At 42.5% G+C, this 13215-nt stretch overlaps 1 protein-coding gene across 1 annotated transcript in view; it reads right to left on the reverse strand.

The window, feature by feature from the left end:
• The window catches only part of ST6GALNAC5 (ST6 N-acetylgalactosaminide alpha-2,6-sialyltransferase 5), a 198746-nt gene that overhangs the window by 7140 nt on the left and 178391 nt on the right, over positions 1–13215 (reverse strand). The window contains exon 4 of the mRNA XM_043447412.1: positions 7053–7160. Within this exon, the coding sequence (XP_043303347.1) occupies positions 7053–7160 (108 nt within the window). The remainder of the gene's footprint in view (positions 1–7052; positions 7161–13215) is intronic.

Raw genomic sequence — 13215 nt, forward strand, 5'->3', positions numbered from 1 at the left:
TGTTCCCCTAACAGGCCTTCTTCAGAGAAGGCAATGGCACCCCACTCCAGTACTCTTGCCTGGAAAATCCCATGGATGGAGGAGCCTGGTAGGCTGCAGTCCATGGGGTCGCTAAGACTGAGTGACTTCAGTTTCACCTTTCACTTTCATGCATTGGAGAAGGAAATGGCAACCCACTCCAGTGTTCTTGCCTGGAGATTCCCAGGGATGGGGCAGCCTGGTGGGCTGCCATCTATGGGATCGCACAGAGTCGGACATGACTGAAGTGACTTAGCAGCAGCAGCAACAGGCCTTCTTAAACAGCTGCTTCAGGCCTGTGAGACCCAATGAGACACCTTCATTCTGTTGCCTCCATTTCTTGTCTCACAGCCTCTTTTGGGAGGAGACTGCTGCACACTTGAAGTGGTAGAAGCCAGCGGAATAATACTTGTGTTTCTGGGGCACAGGAAACACCGAGAGCCTGTAGCTGTCCACCCTTCATGGATCAAAGGGTACATGTGAGTCATTTGCATCCGGTATCCACTACCAACCACTCAGGCACTTCAGAAGCATTGCACCCATGGGACAGAGGAAGCTAATGAGAACACCCAGTGACCAGTAAGATCTGGTCAAATTATAGCAGAGATAAAAGAAGAAATTATGGAAAAGTGAAACAACTACAAAAAAATACAACAATCGATTTTAAGTTCACTTCATAAAATGTGAACCACATGGATGCATTATATTCCATACCCATCCTCCATAAGCATCTACATGGTGGACTGTTGCCAAGTAGGAACTTGCCCTGTTACGCTGGCAGCTTTATTAATGTTCACTAGCTAATAACTCTAGCAGAATCAACTCTCTGATATTCATGATACCTTTGAGATGTCCTTCACATTATGGATGAGATATTAATTTAGTTCCATGACAGTGATCACTCTGAGTCATTACTCTGCTAATTAATACTCAAGAAATGATGGGTAACAGAGAGTTGTAAACTTGGTAATGTGTTAAGTATGATCAGAAATAAGATTACTAGGTAGAATTTAAATGCTTGGCCCATTATTATCACAAATAATTTACAATGGAAAATGGGATTAAAAATACTCACCATAACTTAGTTTGGAAAGCAATGATAACAGATCTTTTTCATTGCAATTTATAGTCCATCTAGAGAGAATGGATTTGCCTTCTTATATGGATATGGCATGATTTAAAGGTCCACGTCCACGTAATAATATATTTTGAGGCTGTCTCTGGTGCGACATGACATTAATTTTCTCCAGCTTTCTGAACACTGATGAGGCTGCAGTGGGAGTGGTAGAGGCAGGATAGACTGATGCCTCATGCCTGAACCTCTCTCTGAGGACCAGTGCTGGCCTTGGCTAAGAACGATACAGGTGGCTACCAGTGACTTCTTCGGACACTTGAAATCTGAATTTGCCACTGGTTAATTATACTCTTCACTCACCTGGCACTTTTGATCTTGGAATAAATATAGAATTAGTCTCCTAAACACTGCCAAGGAAAGGAAGGTTTTATTTATTCACCGAGTTAATCAACACTGAATACACGCTATGTGCCAGAAAAAGTGGCAAGAACTGGAGATCCAAATGTGGCTGGAGAGAGGACCCCTTTCCTTAAGGAGAGCACAGGCTGATGAAGAAGATGAATGTGTCACCCAGGGAGGTGTGCAGAGGAGGAGGTGGCAGAGGCCCCAGGAGGGGCCTAGGTGAGGTCTGACCCAGATAGGAAGTCAGGGAAAGCTTGGAGGAGGGGGATCTCTCAAGCACTGGAGGGAGATGTTAAGAGTTTTGCCTTTTGAGTCCTGGAGACCTGAATTCAAATCGCAGCTCCATCACTTTCCTGCCCCACAACTTGGGCAGCTGTTTCATGCCCTCAAGCTTCATACGTAAAATGGCAATAATAATAATGTTTACCTCCTGGGATTATCATCAAGGTTCAATAAAATGGCATATTGTATTCACAGTAAGCGTAGGGCCAACACGTGGTATGTGTAGAAAAATATCAACCATTAATACTACAGTGAAAAACTAGTACCAATCAGCCAGATTAAGAATGAGGGGATGGACATTCCAAGATAAGGGCAAAGGGACCAGCGTGCACAGGGTGAGCTCCTTCTTAAGTTCCTCATTGTGGCTAAAATAAGTCTGTGAACAGAGATGTGTGTGTGCTTAGTCAGTCAGTCGTGTCTGACTCTTCCCGACCCTGTGGATGCGCTGTAGCCCACCAGGCTTCTCTGTCCATGGGAGTTTTCAGGCGAAAGTACTGGAATGGGGTGCCATTTCCTCCTCTAGGGAATCTTCCCGACCCAGAGACCGAACCCACGTCTCCTGCATTGCAGACAGATTCTTTACCTACTGAGTCACTGAAGAAGCCAGGAGATGAGACTGAAGTGGCTGCAGAGGGTAGGTCCTGAGGGCTTGTGTGCTAAGCTAGGGAGTGTGAACACTGTTCTAAAACCTGTGGGGACCTACTGAGGGGTTTCAGCGACAGAGTCAGATTTGATGGTTATCTAGAGGAAAGAGAAAGTCCAGAGTCGTAGAGAGCAGTCAGAAGGCTACTGTGGCACCAAACCAAGGAGGAAACGGTTGCACGCCAGTCATGTGACTGTTAGTCAGCATTAGATATTGCCAGGTTTTGAATAACATGTCCTTCATCTGCCAACATGGTCATTCACACATTCACTGCCTCCATTTGTGGTTTTAAATATGAACATAGGGTTATTATTCTCCCCAAGGAATCCATGCGCCTGGAATACTAGAAGTGGCTACTAGAAGCTTTCTGGCCAATAAATGGTAATTGGTCAGTGGGGAGGGCCTGGCTGCTGGAAAGGGAAGGCATTATGGGCGTGTTCAGTTGCATTCGACTCTTTACGACTCCATGGACATAGCCCACCAGGTTTCTCTGTCCTTGGGATTTACTTCCTCTGGAAGTAAGTCAGGCCCCTCTGGGTGGGAGGGGTGAGAAGGCCAGACTTGCAGGAGAACTGGAAGAAAATGACAGCTCTAGGCCTATAGGAGATAATCTACCCACACTGCTTAGGAGTCAGGCACTCGTGGGATTTCCTCAGCTGTCTGCTCTGTAGGATATAATTCAGTCCTCTACTCCCTGTCCTACTCCACCCCCCTCCCTATATGCCCCAGCATACAGCAAGCGACATTGATTCCCTTTGGGTCATTGCCATACTAAGCTGATGGAAATGACTGCAGAATTAGTCCAATCTATGGTCTTGCTGTGCCTCAGTTTCCTTGGCAATGAGAAAGTGATGATTTTAAAGATTCTCTTTAAAAGTGTGTGAGGGCCTTCCCCAGTGGCTCATTGGTAAAGAAGCTGCCTGCAACGCAAGAGACATGGGTTTCATCCCTGGGTCTGGAGATCCCCTGGAGAAGGAAATGGCAACCTATTCCAGTATTCTTGCTTGGAAATCCCATGGACAGAGGAGCCTGGTGGGCTATAGTCCATGGGGTTGTAAAGAGTCAGATGCAACTGAACATGCTCACAATGCCTTCCCTTTCCAGAAGCCAGGTCCTTCCCACTGGCCAATTAGCACTCAAACTGGACAGCTTCTTAAAACGTGCTCATGGGTATCCACAAGTGCAGATGAGCAAATCCTTTCACTTGGTAAATTTATCCATGCTTAGCATACATCAAGGCTGTGCCATGCCTTTCTCATCTATTATCTCACGGGATTATCACATAAATCCTGGAGGTAAGTACTATTGCCGTTATCATGCAGACATAGAAACTAAGGCTTGAGGGAGATAGTCAAAGTAACTTGTCCAAGGTAACGAAGGCTTGGTGATGTTCAATAACTTTCTCAAGGTCACACAGCTTCTGAGAGGCAGAAATGGCTTATGTTCACCCATTAAACACTGTTTTACTACAGCACGAGAGACAATGGACAGGGCCATGACTCACGAGGTAGGTATGAAGCATCTGCTTTGGCCAGAATGGTACCTATCTACTGTCCTGTGTACCACGGCTCCAACAGTGATCCCAACACACAAAAGTCTCTGCCCTCTAGGCGTTTATATCCTGGTGGGCTCAACCAGCATAGGTCTGCTATCTCACCTTTCCTGTGATGTTTTACTTTTGTAAGTCCTAGAACTCATGATACATGTACTCTGCTGGCTTAGAGTTCTTAGCTTCTTTCAAAATCAGGACAAAACAGGGAATGGTCAGGCCAGTAGCAGGGTTAATTTATAAGTTGCGTTTTCATTTTTTGGTGGCAGATGCTGTTTGCAAGAGACATTTAACTACAAGTGGTTCTGGTGTGTTAGATTTCCTTGCAAATAAGGCTTATTATAAGCCTCTAGAAAGCAAGAGCTGTGGCCTATTCTTTGAACACCCTCAAAATTCCTGGTACCTTTCTGGGAAACTCTCAGGTCCCTAAGATAATATTAATAATTATTAATAGTTTATATCTCTTACAGTATAATGTATTAATAACATGAACGATATTAATAATCTTCCCTGTGTTAGGCACTGTGTCAAACATTCTACATCCATGATCTCATTTAATCCTCACCATGATCCATTCAGTTTTATTATTGTTTTCTCATCCCCATCATGCAGACGAGCCTCCACCATTTGGGACCTGGGTGCCTGGTGGTTCAACCCATGTGTCCAGGGCGTGAAGAGAAAAGGAACTTGGGATTAGTCTGTGCTGCTCCTGGTCTTTCCCTTATTTTCCTTTTTAAACAGGCATTGGGACTGAAGAGAATGCTATCTCCAGCCTAACCCTCTGCACCAGAAGGCACCCAGCACACCTCTCCACTTTCCCCAGGAGGATGCTCGGGGTAGGGATCCTTCTGAAGAATTTTTGTGAGAATTGTGAGAATACCTATGGAACCTCTGGGATGGTGACTGAGGGACAGAAATTCTGAGCAGGTGGAAATTCCATCCGGTGCATGGGCAGTATCTGGACTTCCTTGCTAGTGTCATTCTAGAAATGGCTCCCATCCCACGAGCACTAAGTTGTGATGAACTAACTCTGAGTAAGAGAAATGACAAGTTAACTTGCCTTTCATTTGTTTTCCATAATAAATGGAATATTTCCTTGAACACTTTAAGTCATTAACATTTCAATTTATTCATACTCTTTCTCTCTGGCATCTTAATGGCAATATTACATAATTATATCTGCCGTTTAGCCATCAGTTTTGATGGCTCTTGGCACGCCCAAAGGGGCTGCTGCCACTGCCTTTGTTGGCCTGTTGGTTTGAGGAGGCAGTTTGTTTTTTTTTAATACCATCCAACCTACCTTTTTGCATGGAGGTTGTTAAAGAGGCAAACAAAGCCAGCGCATGAAGTGATGAGGAACAGTGTGAGGGTCCACGCTCACTCTGGTCATGTACTAGGCACTGTTCCAAGCACTTAGGTGTATTCACTTCTTTAATTCACCCATCACCCTATGTGCATGCCTGTGTGCTAAGTCTCTTCAGTCATGTCTGACTCTTTGCAATCCTGTGGATTGTAGCACACCAGGCTCCTCTGTCCAGTATTCCTGCCCATTCCGGTATTCTTGTCTGGGATTCTTCAGGCAAGAATACTGGAGTGGGTTGCCATGCCCTCCTCCAGGAGATCTTCCCAACAAACCTATGAGGCAGCATCTATTACTATCATCACATCCACTTCTAATGGCAAGGAAGCCAAGATACAGAGACTGAGTGACCTGCTCAAGGTTACACTAGGTTAGTAAGTGGCGGGGCTGGGCTTTGAACCTGTGCCATCTGGGTCCAGACTCTACATCCTTCCTTACTACATTATGTCTTTGCTGGGGATTCATGAGGCCAAGAAGATTTCACAGGCCTGTTCTATCCATGCCTTTCCTTCTCTGTGACCTGACTGTTAGATATACATTAGCACTGCTGCTGTGTTGTCTTTGGGTTAAGAAGGATGGGAGGGAAGCGGCGAAGTGGCAATGGCATGATGTCTACTTCATCATGCTTCATCAGCCTTGCCTCTAACCTCCCAATTGTAGATTTTATCTAAAGATCAATGGCCTTTGAGAAGATGTTAGGTTTAAAATACATGAAGGTATACATGCATGCCTGCTCACTAGGTCGTGTCTGATTTGTGACCCTGAACTGTAGCCTGCCAGGTTCCTCTGTCCATGGGATTATCCAGGCAAGTATACTGGAGTGGGTTGCTCTTTTCTCCTCCAGGGGATCTTCCTGACCCAGGGATAGAACCTGTGTCTCCTGTGTCTCCTGCATTGCATATTCTTTACCACTGAGCCACCAGCCCCACATGAAGATATAAGTGAGCATAAATTTTAATGAACAAGTTGAGAATGCCCTCCTACCCCAAGTTTTACCATTTGAAGATCAGAACTGAGTCCATGTGCAGGTCAGCAGGCATGCCTGAGAACTAGGAAACTTTCTGAATTTATTGGCACCATTCCTCCAGATTACAGGTGATCAGGCTTCCACAAATCAGGCTCCAAATGTCTCTCAGTGCATCTCTGAGTACATACCAAACTCTGTCTGGGCCCATGCCACGAGGTAACTTAAGGTAGCAACAGAGATGCATGTTTGTTTCCTTCAAAGTGATACATCAAAATAATTATGCCTGTGCTTTTGGTCTTAGAAGCACAAACTGAGGCTGCTGATGTGGAAAGGGAAAGAGACTCAGAGGAATATTTTAATTTTAGAAAACAGGCATTAGCGTCAAAGAAATTGCCCTCTTTAACTCATTAAAAATTACCACATTCCTTTCAAATGAGAATAAAACTAATATTTCTTAATGCCGTTCATCATTAATATTATGCCAATTATTGTGTTCCTTTTGGTTGATAAATATTCAGAGGATAAATGAAGCCCACAAGATGGATTAATTCTACAGCAGCACAAACAAAAAACTTTCAATATTTTATATCACATAATTAAATGCTGTTTGTTGTTTCTAGAACCAGGACTTGGGACATGTTAATTAATTGCTTCGAGAAGACAGTAAGACATGTCTTGTGGTTGATATTTGAAATCAGATATTTATAAACACTGCATAATGCTGCTGATGAATTACGTGTGCAGAATAAATCCTACCTGCAGAAGTCTGGGGGCACCATGCCATAAACGTTGATCCTGTCACAGAGCTCCAGGGCTATCGTCATGGTGAACCAGCCAGTGCTCAGCCAAGTGTTGGAGATCTTCCTGGAAGGAACAGTAGTTTAGTCTGCACACTGGCAAAGTAATCATTATACCCCTTCCACCTTAAATCTTATCTGGAACAAGGATGACTATACACACACACACACACCCCCTCTCTCTCCATTTGATAAACAGCCAGAACTTTACCAGACAGCAATATGTTACCAATACCACCATATTCCATGATACAATGGTAAATGATGTCAATGTTCCATTATGGTGGGTTCTTAAGGGACTTCTACATAGTCAAAGATGATGATCAATGTTTATGTGAAAGTTATTACCAATTTCTTTTTAAAAAATATTTATTTATCTATTTATTTGGCTGCATTAGGTCTTAATTGTGGCATGAGGGCTTGGTTGCCTCATGAAGATCCCCTTGTGGGATCTTCATTTCACAACCAGGGGATAGGACCCTTGTCCCCTGTATAGGAAGGTAGATTTTAACCACTGGACCACCTGGGAAGTCCCACCACTCAATTTCTTGTAAGATGACAATCTCCATATGTCAAATCTTTTTTAACTAGAATACTTCACTAGCTATAAATATTCTTTTTTCTCCAAGCAGGGTGGATAATGAAGAACTTATTAAAATGAATAAATACAGTTGTCTTTATCTACCAATTGATCTATTTACCAATCAAATGGTTGTAGGGTAGAAGCTTGCCTTTAACTAGACTAACTGACACCCAAATCTTGACTCAATGTCTTTCCTTAAAAGAAGTCCATTCATTTAGGAAGGGACTAATGATCAGAGGAAGAGGACACAGGAACGCTTATGTTTAATTGAGTATCTGCTTTCTTTTCCATCAAAAGAGTCAGAGCCCTATGAAAATTTTTATTAGAAGAACCAAAAATTGACAGAATGTAAGGACTGCATTGGTGGGTTTCAGCATTCTTTCATTTACCCATTCAAACATCTGTGTTGAGCTCTAACCACATGCTGAGTCCAAGGGTAACTGCGGAGACACACCATCAAGGTCTCAGCTGACCTGTGAGGATGACTTGGTCCACCATGTTATGCTGCTGTGGATATTAATTTCAATTCTTTGGGGATTGCTGTTTTTATTTCCCCCCCCCCCACCCCCCCCCCCCCCCCCCGGTGCTTATGGTAGGCCTCATTAGCCAGTTTCAAAACCTTATCCCCAAGGTCAGACTGCCTGACTTTGCCCAGCCACAGCACCATATGAGATGTGAATAACAGAATTGCAGAAAAGCTTTTCTCCTGGCACTGCACAGTATCCCTCTTTAAGGAGGAAGAGTTTTTGTTAAGCAGTTTGCACAATTTCCATTTCACATAAGGAATAACAACCAAAAAAGGTGTTTTAAAAAGTCTTTTGTTTTATCACATACCTGACAGGAATGGGTAATTTAGTCATTCCTGAGCTCATGGCTTCAACTTTCTAGTTCTTAATCCCTTTACTCATTTTTATTTTCCATTCTATTGTATCCTGATCCAGTAATAACCCAGGAAGTACATTTAAAAGATTCTCAAGATGGAAATAACACAGATTTGCATCTTACTAGTTTCTATCATTCACCAGCTGAATGACCTGAGGCAGGTTACTCTTATTCTTTCTTATCCAGAAAGCAGGCATGGGAAGCTCTATCTTCCTGAGCAATTTGTAATTTCAAGGACTAAGAGAGACAACATCATAAGAAGTATATAGTCTGGTATGTTGATACATCAAGGTCCCTTCCTCCTCTCTTGATTGCTAGGTTGGAGCAAATGAAGTAAATAATTCAGCCATTACTCTCAGTGCTTTTTAACACACACAAAGAAACTGATATCCTTCTAACATGGCTACTGGCCCATGTAGAATCCATCATCAGTAGTTAGGGAAGTAATCAGAAAATTCTGGGACCTCCAGTCTACACAGGTATTAATGATCCCACTTCTTTCTCATCAGGGCTGTGTATTCCTAAGACCTTTCGGACTAAGGGGTAGTACAGCTGAATGTGGAAGGGGAAGGGAAGGCCATGCCATGCCTATCTTTACCAAGGCTGTGACCTTGAGATGGCCAGTTGTTCTAGACTTAAACTAGGTTAGTGAACAAGTAGGAGAATGTGGGGCCCAGGAAGAGAAAGACAGCTTATTGATATCCACAGATTCCTGATCCAGGAATCACACCGGGTCCCTATGATTTCAAGTAGTAGGAAACACTGAGAAGGCTTTTCCCAGTGGCAGAAACTTCCCCACAGTTTTGGCTTTCTTTTGTGTGATGTAGTAGAAATCACAGGAGGATGGGACTCTACAGTAAAAGGTTTAATGAGTAAAAATGGGGAGAATACAAAATGGAGGACTAAGGAAACCAAGATGAAGGTTTCTTTAAAGTGCCACTTAAAATTCCCCAGACCTGCAAAATAACAGCCTTTTGCAAAAGATCACATGCTATAGAAATGCACCTGCTTTGTGCTGTCTGTCTAAAAAGATTCAAACTCTTTTTCCAGCAAAGGAATATCTACTGTTTTTACACTTAATCAGCTGTAATGAAGGAATATGAAGAGCTGTCATGTGCTTATTAGGGAAAATGATCAGATATTCTTTTATATGATGAAGTAACACACTGAGCTGATAATTCTATAGTGCACACTAAATTACAATTAAAGGCCTTTCTGCTCCACCAGAATCTCATTTATAATCTCTGTGGAAATATTCTTCCTGCAGTTATTTCATTTATGCTTCTTTTATCTAATTACTATAATATTGGTTTTGAATCATATTTTCCTAATGTACCCTTATTCAATTATAAAGTTATTTTCAAGTACAGTTACTTTCTAATATCAAAGAATACCACTTGGCCATCTATGTCATTTGTCATGCTTCTTAATTGCAGATTGTTTCTGAGCCACTTTTTTCTTCACTTTTAAGTAGGGTGAAACTTCCATAAATCAGAATCTACTGAATTATCCCATTTCTTCAAAATGCTAGCCTGAAATGAATGTCTGGATCATGAGATGTGCAAAATCAAATATTTCATACTAAGTGTATCTTTAATCCATGCTATTGTGGTAGGTTTCAAGAAAAGCATAACACAGGCAATACTGTTAGAGACTGAATGTTTGTAGTTTATAGAAATAGTTTTGCTCTGAAGGGCTGTTTCTGACTTTGTTCTTTCAGCTCGGAGTAGACTACAGATTAAGAATATGGACACATAAGAATACTGAGGCAATACAAGATCAGCTTCTTTTTTTTAAGCATACTTTAAAAAATGATTTATTTATTTCTTTCTTTATTTTTGGCTCTGCTGGGTGTTGCTGCACAGGCTTTTCTCTAGTTGGAGAGAGCAGGAGCTACTCTCCAGCTGTGGTGTTTGGGCTTCTCATCGCTGTGACTTCTTTTGTTGCAGAGCACTGGCTCAGTTGTTGTGACCTGTGTGTGAGGTCAGTAGTTTCAGTTTCCAGGCTCTATAGCCCAGGCTCAGTAACTGTGGCACACGGGCTTAGCTGCTCTTCTTCCCAGATCAGGGGTCAAACCTGTGTCTCCTTCATTGGCAGGTGGATTCTTAACCACTGAGCCACCTGGAAAACCCTCACTTCTTGAGTACTGCACAAAAGGTTTTCACTGGCCAGAATTTAATGGATTTAGTGAGTGGGTTATGTCTTACTGTGAGATTGTTTCCTAAAGGTCTGAGGAGAATCAGGATGGAATGACTAATCTCAAAGTTATCAACTTAATCCCTTAAGAAGATCCAGCGAGCGTGCAGGCTAAGTTGCTTCAGTCATGTCTGACTATTTGCAGACATAGGGTCTATAGCCCACCAGGCTTTTCTGTCCACGGGATTCTCCAGGCAAGAATTCTGGAGTGGGTTGCCATGCCCTCCTGCAGGGAATCCTCCGACCCAGGGATCGAACCCACATGTATTGCGTGTCTCTTGTGTGTCTCCAGCATTGGCAGGAAAGTTCTTTACCTCTAGCACCACCTGGGAAACCCCAAGAAGATCCAGAGCAATGTGTAATTATTTGATATAGCTAACACTGCAGCAGTGTTTCAGGAATACTTAAATCTGGCAAACAACCATTAAACTCAAAAGAGAAGTGTTTTCTATTGAAGAGAGTGTTTTTACTTATTTTGAATTTTCCAAACACAAAAACTGAAACTGTAAATAACTTCGCTCATTCTCCTTCTCTTATAAAATGCTCTTTTGGTTAAAGAACTCATACAAATGAGCAACAGTCTGTCTTATTTGTGGCTTTTAAAAGATAATGAATGACTGGATTTCATGACAGTGTGTGATGATGACAGGATCTCCCTGTGTGATCTACTGACTGGGCTAACCATGGAATTAGGACTTCCAGGGAAGGAGGCCACAGTGCCAGGAGCTGGGTCCCCCTCTCCTCACTCCATCAGAAATCATACTCTTGCCTGACCAGCCCTCCAATGATCACAAAGATTTCCAGGATTTAAAAAGAAAGCTCTTCCCAACAAAGAATTTGGGGATAGTGAGCTCTATTCTTTCTTTAAGACTGTTCTCCATAATGAGTTGCTTAAGCTAGCCCAAAGGATTTAGTACTTCCTGTTCTTTATTTGTTGGGCTCCAAAATCACTGAGGGTGGTGAGTGCAGCCATGAAATTAGGAGACGCTTGCTTCTTGGAAGGAAAGCTATGACAAACCTAGACAATGTGTTAAAAAGCAAAGACATCACTTTGCCAACAAAGGTCCATATAGTCAAAGCTATGGTTTTGCCAGTAGTCATGTATGGATTTGAGAGCTGGACCATAAAAAAAGGCTGAGCTCTAAAGAATTGTGGTGCTAGAGAAGACTCTTGAGAATCCCGTGGACTGTAAGGAGATCGAAGTAGTCTATCCTAAAGGAAATTAACCCTAAATATTCATTGGAAGGACATGGAGGCCTAGCGTGCTGCAGTCCATGGGGTCACAATTAGTCGGACATGACTGAGTGACTGAACAGCAACATTCATTAGACTGATGGTAAAGCTGAAGCTCCAATACTTTGGCCACCTGATGTGAAAAGCTGACTCTTTGGAAAAGACTCTGATGCTGGGCAAGATTGAAGGCAAAAGGAGAAGAGGGTGGCAGAGAATGAGATGGTTGGATAGCATCACTGACTCAATTTACATGAACTTGAGCAAACTCTGGGAGACAGTGGAGGACAGGGAAGCCTGGTGTGCTGCAGTCCACGGGGTCACAAACAGTTGAACATGACAAAGCAACTGAACAACAACAAATTCTTTATTTATCAGAAATTGGCTCAGGAACAGTTTTTGTTAGGAAAGGGGTAAGTTATATCATTAAATGTGTATTAATTATAAAAGTACATGTTTTTAGAATTGAGGAAATGAGTAAAATTTAACCATTAGACCAGTCCTATGAAGCTTAGTCACTGTGCGCTTTTCACGTGTGAAGTTACTAAAAGGGTAGCTATTTTGCCTAGACTATACAACTAGTGAGGGACAGAGTCAAAATTTCAACCCAGAGCTGTGTATTTGGACTACACTGCACTGTTCCTTTCGATACCTGTAACTGTCCTTTTCTTCACTTAGATTTGGCCAGTTCCTCACCCTTTATCTCTGCCTCCTCTCCAGCTGCCCACCCCGCCACCCCAGCACCAGTTGTCCTGCCCACAGTCACAGGGACTCTTCTCCAACCCCCTGCAAGTCTTCTCACTTCTCACCTTCTCATACCCATAAGGGCGCTTTTCTCTCCGCTTCTCCGGTTCTTCTTTACCTGGATAAATACTTACTGACCTCGGCCTCTGCTTAAATACATCTTTGGGAGAAAGTCTTTCCACCAGACCCTCATCTTCTAGACCAGTGCTTTTCAAAAGATCTGGACTTACAGTAAGAAATACATTTTATATCGTGATTGAGCGTATATGCTCACATGTATTATACATGGTTTTCATTTCCTAGTTTTCTAAAGCACGTAATTTAGTGCTTTTTAGTATATTCACAGTTATGCCATCATCATCCCTATCTAATTCTAGGACGATTTTATCACATCAAAAAGACATCTCTGTATATGTATATTTTTATGTATAAAACTGAAACAAATTTTATTTCATGAAATAATACTTTGCCTTACTTACTGTGGGGA

Source organism: Cervus canadensis, chromosome 2, assembly GCF_019320065.1.
Source record: "Cervus canadensis isolate Bull #8, Minnesota chromosome 2, ASM1932006v1, whole genome shotgun sequence".
Classification (NCBI taxonomy): Eukaryota; Metazoa; Chordata; class Mammalia; order Artiodactyla; family Cervidae; genus Cervus; species Cervus canadensis.